The sequence below is a fragment of the Copadichromis virginalis genome, linkage group LG22 (assembly GCF_057382275.1).
Source record: "Copadichromis virginalis isolate Kocher_CV1m ecotype Utaka linkage group LG22, C_Virginalis_male_GT1.1, whole genome shotgun sequence".
Lineage (NCBI taxonomy): Eukaryota > Metazoa > Chordata > Actinopteri > Cichliformes > Cichlidae > Copadichromis > Copadichromis virginalis.
Window position 1 is genome coordinate 36,736,554 of NC_140638.1, and position 15,654 is coordinate 36,752,207.

A 15,654-nucleotide genomic window follows, 5' to 3' on the forward strand; every position below is an offset into this window, starting at 1 on the left:
GATGGGGTTTAAGTCTGGAGACTGTGCTGGACCTCCATGTTTTCAAGCTCACCATCTTGTTCTTTGTTCCTGAGGTAGTTCTGGCACAACTATCACATGTGATAGTTGTGCCAGAACTACCTCAGGAACAAACATGGAGGAGGAAGTGCACTTCCTCCTCCATGTTTGACAGTTGATGCCACACACTGTGGACCCGTCCTTTCACCTACTCCACGGCGTACACAGATCCTGGGTGATGAACCCAAGATTTCACATTTGATTCATTAGTCCATAAAAGCTTCTTCCAGTCTTCAGTAGCCCAACGGTGGTGTTTCATGGCCCAGACAAGCCTCGTCTTATTCTGACGTCTGGCTTTCTTGCTGCAGCTCGTCCTGTCAAACCTGCACCTCGAAGTCTTCACAGTAGAAACTGAGACTTGCTCACTACGGCCACCATTAAGCTGCTTGAAGCTGTTGTCCTGTGAGCCGCCATCACACAGCTGTTAACTTGTCCTCTGATTCAGTCGTGTCTTTGGGACCAGACCTCTTCCTGTTTCTGAGCCTTTGATGGTGAAGGAAACTGTGCTCACTGACACTGTGACTTTCTTCACGGTCTCTCTGTAGCACAGACCTACATTTATAAGTGTTATGATGGTCTGTCTCTCTTCTATCGTTAATCGGCTTTTTCTCACCATTTCTGTAGCATCACTCTACTTTCTGCAGTGCAGTACTGTTCAGCTGATGCTCACGAGGGTATGGCACCACAGCGTGCTCCAACACTGCCTCTATCCAGACAGAGGGGGCTGTAAGTAATCCAGAAATGTTGGAACAGCTGTAGGAGTCAGCAGCACCATCTTTCAAGGCTTGATCAACCTCCACTGCTGCAGAACAGCTTTAAACTGTTAATCTATGTTGTTCCCTGACAAAGGCCTTTTTGTATAATTATAAATGTACATTATCACAGTTTTGGGTAACCTTACCTTTTTTTAACCTCTGACAGTTCACCACGAACGGCTTGAATTGCAATAAATAACTGCAAACATTGGGGTGTTATAAAGCTTATGAACAATCGTGTACATGTAAATCACTTTGAGTGATCAGTGCGATTATCTTCATCATTGTTGTTATCAGATAATTACAGGAAAGTTGTTTAAAGGTTCTTTACAGGTACCAAATTTGGCAAATAGTCTTTGCGATTGCTTTTTTGATAAAGAATATAATTAGAAAATATGTTTCTCATATTACATTTAAAAATATATTTTTTCCAAATAATTCGTCAACTAAGTTTGAGTTTTTCTCTTAGTGTCAAATCTTGGAGGAGTTGACTTCAGTCCTGTTTGTCTGTTTTAAAATCTAAATCATGCAAATCAACAGAAAAACCTCTGAAACATGTCCAGTAGTTGAAATAAACCGAGTTGTTGTTTCTTCAGATGAAAATGTGCCCAGTTTGGAAATTTGGCCAATTCAACTGGTTATCAGGCTGTTTTAAAACGAATGTCGTAAGAACACAAGGTGTCCGTACCAAACACGGACAACAAAGCCTGAACTCTCTTATTCTGGCTGTGTTGTCTGTAAGGAGGAGTCGCCCTGTTGCTTTGACTATAACATGTGACTGTGTATGCTGAGCAAATATACACAAGCATTGGTAGGTGTGCGCACGCTCACATTATCTTGGATTTTAAGTGCAAATAAATGTAACTTTCCTCATTGGAAGCAGTGAAGGAGGTTTTCCATGAAAAAGAAACTGTGGTCATCTGCCACTGGTGTTTTTCCTGTGGGTGTGCCGTTCCCACCACTGTGTTTCTGTTTGTCAGAATTGTTTCTTTAGCTGGTCTTAATTTTCTCACTATTATTCTGATTTCAGCCGACGCGACTGGTTTCCCTTGCACTGAGAGCTCCTCTGAGAGCATGCACCTGCAGCTCTTTAACGTTTCTCTTTCTAATGTAAAAATCGACACGCTGACAAACTGTTTCGTTGTTCAGTGACAATAAAGATCTATTCTACAGAATGTAAATGCCACACTTTGAATCGTCTTCAGACTCTATACTTGTGTCATGGTGAACACACAGGCTGTACAGCTCTTTTCTAATCTAACTGAGAACAGACAAATGTACCTATCCTCGCAGACACAACACTTCTATGTCTTAAGCACTTTCTAATTACAACCCCACTTTTGAAAAGGCTGGGACGCCGTTAAAATAAAAAAGAATGCAATGATTTCTGAAAATCATTATTTAATTCAACAATAGATCAAATGTTTAAAGAAAGAAGAACCAGCTCATCCTGAGTTAAAGACGAGTTGTTAGACTTTTGTTAGAGGACTATTGTATACAGAATTCTGGCTTTTCAATTATTCTGAATCTTCAGTTTCATATTTTTAATTTTTAATGTTTTTCCAAATATCTTGAATTGGTAAGAATTCTAGACTCAACCTAGACCCATGCTGTTGTAATAGATGCTTTACATGGTTTCACACTGTTGTCTTAGTTACTATGTTGGTCTAAACCTTGTATTTCAGCACTGATGGATCCTTTCCAGATGTGCAAGTTGCCAAATTCATAGTCAGTAATGTATCGCCATACATCAGCGGAAACCAGCTGAATGATGCCTCTCCTCTTTAGTCCAGGTGAAGTGACGTCCATGTTTGCCAAAAAGAAAACAAATCAGATGTTTCTGACCTCAGAACAGATTTCCACTTTGCCTCAGTCCATGTGACATTTGGCCCAGATTCAGGATGATGTTCACATATAAAGTGACACTGCAGGTGTGGACGGCACCGTGAGCCGTTCCCGAGTCTTTGCGCTGATTTCCATGACAGAGTCAAGCCTGTTGTTAATGCAGTGCTGACTTAGGCAGAAAGCTCTCGCTCATCCAACATGGATTTCCAGGCTTGTGCATTGTGCACACGGATTTCTCTGGAACCTGTTGATGCTATTATGAGAAATTTGCAGCTTTCACAGTTGTTTATTTGACAAACAATTGTTTTGCAGCTTGTAAATGCAGTTTTTTGCAGACTGGTGCCCCCTGCATGTCTTTACTTCTGGGAAACTGCCTGCCTGCTCTTTTTATACTCAGTCATGTGACTGGTAACAAACAGGCTGTTTATCTGCCTCATGTTCCCTCAGGTGCTTCTTAAACAATGATTTGTGGGGATTTTCAGACACTCATGATAATGAAAGTACAGCGTCACAGACTAAGCTCAAGCTGATTTCATGTCAATGTGGACACAGCTACCTGTTAACAGAGAACATTTTCTCTGTGTAAACATTTGGTGTGATTTCTGTGTTCTGTGAATAAAACGTGTTCATGAGATTTGCTAATCATTGCATTCTGCTTTTATATTTTACTCGATGTTTTTAGAATTGGCATTATTAATCTCGTGTCACACTTATGTAGATGGCAATTGACAAGAATTTAGCGATTCTGATTCCATCACTTAACAATTTGATTTCTTATTCACTCTCACGAGGTTCTCATCGTCTCCGCGTTGAGTCAGCACCATCACTGAGCAGCGTATGAAAGAAATTACAGTCATGCACGTTAACTACATGCTGTGTGCTCCTCTGTGTTGTGATCCGTGTAGGTTCATTACTCAAAAAAGTCATCATGACGCAGAACAAGTAATGCAAAATGTTACTTAATTGCTCCCAGGAGAAAGTAATCATTGTCCTGCTTGTTGCATTACTTTTGTGTTTCTCTGTAAAATGGCCTGAAACACATTCTCTCATATGATTTAACAGGGTCTGGCTGCTGGTCTGGGGTCAGCATCACTCGGCTTAAACATGCTTCTGGGTTTTGGCTACCTTAGCATGCTGTGCAGAGCACCATAATGGAGGTGTCCTGTATACGGATCATAGGCTCTGATATGGAATGTGTGAAACTATCAATACAAGCAACCGAAGCTGTTTTCCTCTGCCGTACGGTGCTGAGGAAAAACTGAAGGAGCTCAAACATCTGGAGCGAGCTTAAAGACAAGCTTCTCAAAGCTCAAAGGAGCTAGTTGATGTGGTTTTGGCAGCTCATGAAGCCCCATAGATCATTGTTGGTGGTTTTCTGGGAATGCCTAACAGAGGGGAATGTGACGCAGACCTAGAACATGCCGGGGTGATCTTCAGAGTCCTCCATGAAAAGCTAGAGGATGTGGCTGAGGTCTGTCTGGCTGTGAAACTATCAGCGTTCGTTTTGGTTCCCTTTCAGCCGGTGGAACATTTGAAGGAATACTAATGAAACTGGGGAGAACGTTGATCTTTAAAGCAAACAATCACCAGCATTTTTATAGTCATAAACCTACTGAGGAGGGAACCAACTAAAGACAGACAAATGGTTGTAATGGACGCTTGCAAGGAATAACAGAACTGCATTAATATATTGAAATGCAGTGTCTCATCATTTCCACAAACACTGGGCGTTTCCAGCTGCAGGTCTTCACTCCTACATTTTTGCAGTTTAGGAAACACCCGTCTGCTCTGTTATTGATGTGTGTTTCAAGAATAAGTTGTGCACGGTGTTTGAAGGCAGAGCACTGCAGACATTGTGGTTTGATTTTTATTTTCTACCAAATGAATTATTGTTTTGTGCAAACATTTGGATGCCATTTGGAATACTTTGTCCTTTGTAGTTGCACACTTCATTATTTGCCTGCAGCTGCTAATTATTTTTTTAAGCTGGTTTTTGTGCAATGGGCAGAGACAATTCTGCAACATGAAATATATTATGGCCTAATACATGGTTAACATGCACATTTGAGGACCTGAAGGCTGACTGTGATTGGATCAGAGTCATGACAGAACTGGGTGACGGCATGAGAAAGGCGACAGTTAATTATAGACCGTTGCCCAAAACACAGGAACATGATGAGTGAAATGTGCAGCTCGACAGTGACAAATTATAATGACACAAACTATATTTTCAAGTTATACTTTTTAGTTATACAATTAAAAGTTTCATTGCATACATACAGCAAGTTGTGGAATCATGCAGACAGATCACATTTCTATTATAACAGATTATTTGTCTAGCATTAAGGTGCGCTCAGCGCTACACTTTGTCACACTCATACCCACGCACATTTATCTCGAATAAAAAAGGCTTTGGTAGATTCAGTTAAAATCATTAGAGTTCCCTGTTAGACATGTTGTAAGTCAGATATAGATTTTAAACATGCTGGTTTTCATGAATGCATTTCCCAGTACAACAGTTACATTACCAGTCTCCTCAGTGAAGTGGGATTTAAGGATCAATTCATAGTTTAGTAAGAAATCCAGCAGGATATTTTCTGTGTGTGTAAATGTGTGTCTGGGACAAACAGGGTTTGGATTTCTTTCCCTTGCGTTGTGCAGCAGCTACAGTGCCACACTGTTGTCTTTGTAAAACCCTGAGAGTTTATTGCTGTTTATCTGCTTTCTGCAGTCTCCTGTGCTAAAGACCCAGACAATCACCATCTCAGATGTTACCAATTCTGTAAGAGGAACTGCAGCCTACAAGGACATACCCTTAGTTCACACTGAAACCAAGACCATCACATACGAGTCAGCTCAGGTGAGGTGAATTTGAGACATTTCCCCCTTACAAAAATATGCATTTTACGAGTTATTTTCTCACATTAAACACAAAGTATAGCTTTTTTTTTACTTTGTATGCAATGCTACTACACACTGTCTGGTTTTCATAAGCCTGGCCGAAAGTTTTGGCCCTAGTATTAAGGAGTGGTCAACATAATGGCCTTAATACAAGAATTAAATAAGGTGTTTGGAAGCAGACTGGTGGGCTGACGTTCTGGCCTGGAATCAAAGGCCCACCACAGTCACAGTTATTAGCCTGGTACAAGCAGAAAAAGGTGGTCACGCAGAAGAACAAGCAGTCTTCCTGGGAAAGGCTTTTCACCCACCTTCATAGGCCTTGGGTCAATACGGAGTGTTTCCACAGCAGATTCTGGGAATACAACACTCGAGCTCTTCCTCTCCACGCCTGGATGGTCACCTCCTAATTACAGAGTAGGCTTTCCCCCCTCCTGTTATCCACAGGTCCAGCAAACCAGCAGTTTCCAATCCAGTCTATTATCACAACAAATCCACGTAAATCTATTGAAAACGAATCCTCTGTCTGGTAAAATGTAATTATTTTAACAGCAAAACCATCCAGGCCAGGTGAAAACTACTTTCATTTAAAATATCCTTTTCCCTCACTGGAGTCTCCAAGACCCCTTTACTAGTCCCTGTACGCGACTCCAAATAGCTGGGCTAGAGTGGAATCTCCACTCCCACATGGTGTGGCCTATATCTCACACAAAAACACAAAAGCATGCAATAACTGAAATGTAAAATAATGCCAACTCTACGTTTAGTGGCAGATTTGATTCTACAGCACTAGCATGACCTGCTAATTTGTCAATATTAATAATTAGGTGGGTCGTCTGTTAAACACAGGGCTGGGATTCAAAACAGCTGATCAGATCAAACCTGCATAGCAGTGAAACTGTAAAGTTCAGTCCTTGATCCTGTTACCAAACCACATTTTCTAGCTTATGTATAATATATTCTTAATTCGGTTTTGTTTTTATGTCAGCTCTCGATCGTGTCCTGTGATTGGTCCAGTTTCCAGGAATGGATTTGCAGTATTCAGCACCCCCCCTCATTACAGCCTGAGCATCTGTTATTTTTTTTCCCGCTGTTGTGACTGCTGTGAACACTTGTCTGGTTTCCCTCTCAGACACTGTTATTGAACTTTCTTCAGACTGACTCCGGCGCAGCACGCTTCTCTCCTGGAATATAATTATCAATTTCTCTGCTTCACCTAGAGAGCTGAGGGACATCTAACCGAATATTAGTGGGGGTGTCTGTGTGTATCTGAGCCTGTGTTGATTACAGAAAATCCAACATAAATTACTTTAACATAAATGTTTAAAATTGAGGGGGCTTAAAGCGATTTCTACTATAGTACTATAGATACTCTATCCTCCAATATACAAACTAACATGACTTTACATTTCCCTGGAAATACTTTGTATTCAATGACTGAAGTCTAGAACCCAAGAACCTCATCAGACGCTGCATTTCCTCCTTGAGATGCTCTGCCAGGCCAGAACTGAACCAGCCTCAGTTGCTGCTTCTTTGTGGATCTCACTGCCTGCAGTTTTGTCTTTTTTAGGTTGAGCTCATGTGACTGAGTTAGCCATGGATCAACATCCCATGTCTTTGCTTGTAGTATGCTTCGGGTGATTAATCATTTGTACTGTTAAGTGCTGTTTGTTCAGTTTTGCAAGAAGTTGGTGATACTTCAGAGTTTTCACACCACTCACTGTTACATTGTTGCTTATATTGTTGGGATGGCCCATCTTGCTTTGGTGCTTCAGTTTCAAATGCTTTACCAGTTTGCATTTCTTAAAGCCACATTGCTACTGTAAACACTGGAGGCTTTAGCAGAGCGTTCTTGGTTTTCACCTGGATGTGCACCGTGGACACTGGAACGACACAAATCTAATCAATGCCATTTTCAGCTGGTAGATGTCCAAGTCCCACAGAAAAGAGCAACGATTTGTAGCTTCAAGTCAATAATAACCTTTATTAGAATAGCAAAAGTACACATTTCACTTTTAACTGTTATTATATATTAACAACGCAAAGTCTGCACACTTTTATCCCTTTTCTGACATAATGAAGTTCATGTGCTGTGTTTAAATGTGTGAGTAATTTCTTGTTTGGTACTTAAAGTTATCTCTCCCACAGCCGGTGGACAGTGTGGCAGAGAGGGAGTCGGGAGTGCTGCTGAGTGCCCAGACGATTACTTCTGAGACCATCAGCACCACCACCACCACCCAGATCACCAAGGTCTGGCACACTTCACTAACAGCTTCTCAGGCAGTAGAGATCAGTACACTATCACTATGTTGTGAAAAATGTCTGCTATTAGTCACTTAAACTACAGATGGCACGGTACCACTTTTTTATGTGCGATAACGATAAATTTGGATATCTGGCGATACCGATATGAATCCGATAGTTTTTTTAATCAATAAAACTTTTTTTTATAAATATCTTGCTGCGTTTTGTATAAATTCATACTCAAGTTAAAAAAAATAAAGCTATTCTGTTATACCTGTATGTAAAAAACACATACAAATATTTCATAGTTCAGCAAAACTGATCAATCTAATAAACTTAAACCTGCTCCATCCTCCCTACTCTGGTATTTTAAAGAGTACTTACCAGAAATATTAAACAACCTAACTAACAGGGCTGCAAACTCCCAGCAAAAAAATAAATAAATAAATAGGGAACCACCCCCGCCCTCATGATGCTTAATCGACATAATCAACTTTAATTTAATGCACATGTAAAAAACAAATGCACAGAAATCAATTATTTTTCAAGAATAATTAAACAGATTCAACATCTTTCTTCAACAGAACTGCAGACTGCACAGATGGTTCCCAAAGGAAAAAGTACTATAGCTTACTAGGGTATATTAGACTTAACAGTTACTATATACAGTAATGGACTTCTATATATTTTACATCAGATTAAAACTTTGGGTGTAAGATTCAGATAATTATTTATTAAAAGCTCGACATTGTAAATGAGAATAAGAAAGAAAAGTATGTCTTTGTGCCCCCTTTTCCCTGTTCATGCCCTATCAGCCCCCTGGCTAAACTTTGCTAGATCCGCCCCTGCACAGTTACGTCAGCTGTAGAAAAAGATCCTGGTGTAGAAAGTAATATTAAATACATTCTAACAACAGTCAAGCTTAAACGTGCTGCTGTTGTTCAGCCGCTGGTTTCCTCTTTCTGGCGCAAAAACAAAGAAGAGAGACGATCAGCTGATCATTGATCAGTTTCATGACTGAAGTAGCAGCAGGAGAGAGAGAGAGGCAGTCGCTCCATATATCGGTTGGTAAGCTTAACATGCGAATGCTTTACAAACATTCAGAGATGAACTTACACACTTGCTTTACTTCTCTCTGGGATCACTTCCTCAGAGATGAAATGCCGGTTTGGTAGCGAGGCTACAAACACACAGCCGCTCTATCACGTGAGCACACTGCTGCGACGTGCTACGGTTATGAGCAGAGTTACGCCGTGTCGCAGGTTTTATGAGGTGCTTGTGTGATATTTAATGGATCGGATTACATCTTTTATTTCTCTCTGATATCCGATCCAGTAATTTACGTCAGTATCAGACCGATACGTAATATCGGATCGGTCCATCTCTAACTTAAACCAGCTGTCTTGAAACACAGGCTGTTTGAGTGGCAGACATTTTCAGTGTGGGTGTACTTTATTAAATCAGATGTGACTGTTTGCATCCTCGTCTCTCCCAACAACAACACTCTCAGATGATACCATGTTTTTTACATAGTTATCTTTTAGTATTTTCATGTAACAGAGCACAACTCAAACTCATGAATGCTACTGATCTAATATAGGCAACAAAATGACTTTGTTACAGTCAGATCATCAGTTTGCAGTGTTTCAGGGTAAAGATAACTGGCACATAACTTCAGATGATTCAGTCAGGTACATTTTGTGATCAGCTGTTGGAACAGTCACTACATAACTCTGTGCTCCTCCCGGCCATCAGACTTCTGCTCCGAGCCTCTGAGATCTCACACAGTCTCCATCAGAAACAGTTAGTTCAATTCTTCTGTGAAAGACATACTCTCCTACATCTGCTTCATTCAGCTGACATACTGATACGTTTGATATACTGTTTCCATATACGAAAAACTTTCACAAGCATACTCTTATACTGTTACCTGCTAATGCTGAAATGAACTGCCTGTGACTGTATCTGTAGAAGTTTCCACTCAGTAAGTGGCGTCTTCTGGCCTCACGCTGGTGAATGTGGTGTGAGGTCATTTGGTCCTGGATTTAAGAGGAGTCACTGTCACTGTCATTTCACTCAGGATTTTCCAGCGAACGTCAATTCTGTTCAGAGGAGAAATAAAGACAGAGGGAGGATTTAGATTTTTAAAGCTTGTGTCACATCTCTGTTACAGACGGTGAAAGGAGGGATCTCTGAGACTCGCATTGAAAAGAGAATTGTCATCACTGGGGACACAGAAATAGATCATGACAAGGTAAATTCATTATGGAGCATTTCTCACTGCTTCGTTGTTCACACTAAATCATGTTTTCCTTAAAGGTCTGTGTGTTAGCTCATTCGCTGATTTACAGGAAATGTACCACATAAGTGACCCTGGGATTATGTGCAGGCCTAGCTTGCCCCACAGAGCAGTATGTCCAGTAAATATATGCTACATGAAAGTCATGTTCGTCACAACAGTGCGTGTCGTGCAGGTCATTTAGGAGTGTGGTGTTTACTCTGTAGGCTTTGGCCCAGGCCATTAAAGAGGCAAAGGAGCAGCACCCAGATATGTCTGTCACCAAAGTGGTCGTGCATCAGGAGACGGAGATCACCCCAGAGTAAGACGGACTGATCCTGTGGAAGGCAAGTGATACATCTGGATTTCATCTGTCCCCCACCAAGTATCCACTGGTCAGACTGAAAATCACTTGTGAAGATCATATTGAGTATAATTATAATTGTGACGAGGATAAAAGAAGATGTTGAAAAAGTTTAAACTTAACCAAGAATTCAGACTTAAACTCAAACCTCCTAACCACCTCCACCTAACCACTAACCAGCATAAATAATTAAGAAACGGCAGTCACTGTTTACAATAACAGCCACCAAAAGAAACGTATTTACAGTAAAAGCTACCATGGAGACGAACTACATCACCAAACTGTGTTTTAAACACAAGAGGACCGTGATAAGTAATGATAGAAACCGACTGAACCGAGTCATGGAAACATGGAGATGTTTATGAAGGACGCAGATCAGTAATTAAATGAAACCTGCAGAAGTATCTCCGGTGTTTGCATGAAAGTGAAACATGGTACGTCCACAGTGTAAGGTGTTAGGGCCCATGTGGCTTTAATTGTTGCCTTGGATATGTGATGTTAAAGGGTCCAGGCTGGGAATCTGATGCTGTTGAGCTGGTTGGCAGGCTGGTATGTAAACGGCCCAGCCTGCCTCCCAGTTTGTCTGAACATGTGAGCAGGGCTGGGAGGGCTGGGAGGGCTGCAGCTTGTTGAAGCCCTCAGTGCTGTCTCACAGGAAGATCAGGAAGGCACGATGCCAACTAAAGCTACCAAAGTGGTAAAAGGAACAATAATCATAGTTTTGTAAAACACTTTGTTTCAAGTTCCAGAGAATAAAAAACCAACAGAGACAGATTTTTGTTGGTGTGTTAACAAACTCAGTAGCATTACTGGAGTGAAGCTCCGCAGACAGAGCTAATGTAGAGAAACAGAGGCTGGGTGAATCTATGGTAACAGCTTCCACCAAGAGCTGCGTCATGTACGAGCACATGGGTCCTTTCAGCCAGTGTGTTTGCTGCCAATGTGGAGTCAATGAATGGCCTCAATCACATGATCCTTGCTCAGTATCCCAGTAATGTGTGTATATATGACAGTATATGAACTGTAAATGTTTGATGGTCAGTTTCACCACTTTTTGATGAATTGTACAATAAAAGCACATTATTATTCTTTTTCCATAAAAAAATGTTTTATTACAATGGCCAATAAAAATGAATTATAAAGTATTTTAAATAAACTATTAAAAATAAATGAATCTAAAGTTCAGCAGACGACAGAAACAACAATCAAATAAAATTTTGATTGTTTACATGTATGGTTAAAAAAAGCTCTTTAAGACTAATGTCGTGTTATACAATTCAAATTACATTACGTATATATTAAAATTCTCATTTTCTATGTAATATTTCTTGCTTCATTTTCTTTTTTGGTGTTGGGGCCTTTTCCTTTGTGCTCAGATAGCTGACTGTCTTGTGATCAAAAATGCAGATATTTTCATGGTAAACGCCACTAAATATTCTTTTATTCTTTCTTTACTTTCTGTCATCTTTCCTCAATCAAACTTCGGCCCTCTCAGCTACCCCCCACTCCACCCCATTCCTCCTCGTATCTCCATCACACCATTTTACCTCAGCGCAACCATCAACGGGAACCACCAGACCTCATCAGAGCGAACTAGCTCCAACAATGACAAATGAACTTGACTCCACGAGTGTGAAGTTTGGCCTGAAGGAGACAGAGTCACCAGAAAATTCCCAAGAACCCTGCCAGTATTCCCCACAATCCCCCTCTTGTTCCATTTACTGCCAAAAGAGCAGCTGCTGGAGTTATGGATGAAAAATCATCTTTTTTTAAATATGAAAAAGAAATTAAAGAACAGCATTTGTGGATTTCATCCTCTCCAATTTGTGTGGAGATTTTAAGAAAAAATCAAGGGCATTTGGTCTTTTACTCTTGATATATTGGTAATTTATTTTTCTACAGCTTTTCTTACCATCAGAATTGGTTACCAGTAACTTGAAAATCAAGTATTTTGTAACAATGTATCCGAGCAGCATTGACAAAGGGATTGTGGGTGATGTCACTTGGGATTGTACACTTTGGGACTCGCAGGATCCCTCTCAAATTTTAGTGCAAGTTTGGTGTCATTTCTTGTACAGTAAATATTTTATTTTCCCTCTCGACGTAAAAATAATATTTTTTCAATTTGTGTATAGGAAAAGATTGATTGTATGAAACTAACGAATTAATCCTTTCATCTGACAAAGTTCTGGCATTTGTTCAGTGACACCTTTTGATTGTTTAGTTGTGTTTTTGTGCTCGTGTTACCAAAACAGGGCTTCATCAGGACCACAGAGATCGTAGTGCACTGACATGACGTTTATTTATTTCCACCTTTGTGCGTTTTGTGTTTTAGATATGATTTTACATGACAATGTTCCCCACATCGTTATAGTTTCTGCATTACGTTTCTAATTTTCCTCACAGTGGGCAGTGTGTACACTTAGCGCTGCTTTAAAGACATCTGTGAAATATTGAAGTCGGTAAAGAGAAGAGCAAAACTTCAGCGTCTGTATATTTAGACTTTATTATATAAAATCTATTGCATCACATTAAAATGATAGGAATGGTTGACATATCTGACACTTAATAATACAGTAAATTGGGATAATTTTCTGTTATAATTCAAAGAACAACACAATACAGATTATCAGCTTATTATAATGGAACAACAGAAAGGGGATGAATGTGGTGACATTACACCAGTAAGGGGAAAAACACAGAGAGAAGAAAGTCGGCATGTAATAAAGCAACAAAAAGAAACGAGATGAAAGAACAGAATCAGCAGTGATGATGAATTCTTCTCACACTGTCTAACTTCCATATGTCTGCCATAATATTTGAACAGTATGATTATGACATGTGTACTTCCTGGAGGACAAAGCCGACCACGCCTGTACACACCGCCCACTGGAAGCAGAAACAGAGTCACACTGCCACTCAGACGTTTGGGGCCACTTTTTGAAAAAGAACATGATTTTTGTTTACCTCGGACATAAAATGACAACGAACAATAAAGTGGGTATACTAACACAACTAGAAAAGGGGTTTTGTTGCAAACCTAGCCTTAGCCTTTATAACTGGGAGCCCAGTTCACCCTGAACACGTCACGGTTCAACGACATAAATGTCCTTTCTACAGCTCTCATTCATTTGTGTCATCCAGTGAGTTTTTGTTAACCTTAAAATGTCCGGCATCAAATTAATGAAATACAGTCAATATTTTTACAGTTTAAAGAACATTTCAGCGTGACTTTAGGCGTTTTAGCACCAGTGCACACTTTGCACTTTATCTTCAAACGGCTGACTTTTAGTTACAAGATGCCCTTTAAGATCCTCTCCAGTGTTTGTTGTTCTCACTGTATCATTATGATCACGGTACTCCTCCTCCTCTGTGTCAGCAGTCCACATCTTATTTTCTGTGTATGTTTTCTTAGATGTAACCCTCACATGGTCATCACACAAAAACATGTAAAAAGCACCATGCACTAAATAAACACTGTTGTGGTCATTATTGACATTGTCATCGCCAGCGTCGTCCTTCCTGATGCTTTTGCATACATTTAAGGTCAGTTCACTCTAAATATCGATATGTAATCGAAGCATTATCACCATAGTAACTAATAAAATATGCACCATGTTCAAATACTCCTGAGGCTTTAGAGATAACGTAATCGTTTTGCTGATTCCACCATCCAGATTTTTTATCCCAATGTAAATATTTGAATCACCCTGTAGACAGTTAACCATGTAAAACTCTGTCATTTTAAATCTTTCTTGTTATTGTTTCTATTAAGAGTAATCGATTATGCTTTGTTAATCAATTTGTAGCTTTATTTCTGCGCTGTGCTGAGCAAACAGCTTGATCTGGCTCTGACATCCGTTCTGTAGAACTTACCTGATGCCACAGGTTCTTAGATGACTTTTTAAATGCAGCAATTAAATGTTTAGATATTAAATTCATTAAGAAAATGGATTAGTAAAATTATTTTATTGACATATTTATTTTCTAAAATTAAAAAAGGCCCCAGTTCTATTTATAGTGCTGTAGTAGATTTTTAGATCGTCATATTAATATGGAAAATCTGCTTGTAGGCTGTAAACATACTTTGAAATAGTGTAACTATTAATAATTATGCTGCACACAAAACATTTATGTAACTTTATTTGTAAAGCACTTTAAATCAGTCACAGGTGACACAAAGTGCTGAACATGAGAAAGAAATAGACAAATATATTGGATATCATGCTCTTCAATGAAACAGTTTAACTGAGCAGAAACTGTTTTCTCTAAATATCTTTCAAAGAAGTTGCAGCTTGCAGAGGAGCCCTGTTTTTTGTTTTTGACGTCAGTTTAAGATCATGTTTTTTAATCAAAGGTTGCATATTTGCATGTTTAAAATTCGCAGGAACCACATTCAAAGACAGACTGATGTTGATAATGGAGAAAGTCAGCCGACCTATGATCTCTTCAAAACCTCTTTCAAAAAAAAAACAGAGGCGCAGCGGCATCGTGGAGAAACCTGAGGGTTAAGCGAATCACATTCACTAAAACTGACAGTCACGGCTCAAGCTGTTTGAGAACAGCAGAAAAAGGGACAGAGACAGAGTCCCGATGCATGCTCAATCATCCAGGCAAGTAAATCCCAGAAAGTTTATATTCTCTTCATCTGGATGTTTTCAGTGGGAGAAACGTTTCGTCACTCATCAGGTGACGTCTTCAGTCTCAGCTGACTGCAGGTTTCCAACCTTACAAACAGGACATCTGCATAATGACTGAAACCAGCAGCACTGAAGGAACAATGGGCTGGATTTATACATCGGGGAAACCAAACAACCTCTGGGTAAGAGGATGACACAACACAGAAGAGCCACCTCGTCAGGCCAGGACTCTGCAGTCTATTTACACCTACAGGCCAGTGGACTGTTTCAATGATGAGGATGTAACATCCTGGACAGGGAGGAACGCTGGTTTGAGGGCGGAGTCAAGGAGGCCATTTACATGAAAAGGGAAAGACCATCTCTGAATGGAGGAGGGGCCTAAGGGTACGTCTGTCACCATCTTACAATGCTGTGATTGCAGCCATTCCCCAACTCTCTGTGAATGATCTCTGATCTGCTGCAGCCCGATGTCCCCAGCAGGTCCCTGAGGTCATCCGATCAGGGCTTACTTGCTATAAAAAAAGACTAAGATGAGCACTAAGGGTGACAGAGCTACGTTCTTGGACTCTCTCC

At 40.1% G+C, this 15,654-nt stretch overlaps 1 protein-coding gene across 11 annotated transcripts in view; it reads left to right on the forward strand.

The window, feature by feature from the left end:
• epb41a (erythrocyte membrane protein band 4.1a) overlaps window positions 1–13,937 on the forward strand; it is a 54,693-nt gene extending 40,756 nt beyond the window's left edge. For 8 of the 11 annotated variants that reach the window (XM_085446826.1, XM_085446829.1, XM_085446832.1 and 5 more), the window contains 5 exons: window positions 5,389–5,517; window positions 7,689–7,805; window positions 9,973–10,053; window positions 10,305–10,424; window positions 11,937–13,937. In XM_085446826.1, the coding sequence (XP_085302952.1) occupies window positions 5,389–5,517; window positions 7,689–7,805; window positions 9,973–10,053; window positions 10,305–10,403 (426 nt within the window). In that variant the 3' untranslated portion in view covers window positions 10,404–10,424; window positions 11,937–13,937. The remainder of the gene's footprint in view (window positions 1–5,388; window positions 5,518–7,688; window positions 7,806–9,972; window positions 10,054–10,304; window positions 10,425–11,936) is intronic. The other 3 variants (XM_085446830.1, XM_085446833.1, XM_085446835.1) reach the window with 2 other exon arrangements.
• Window positions 13,938–15,654: the final 1,717 nt, after the last annotated feature.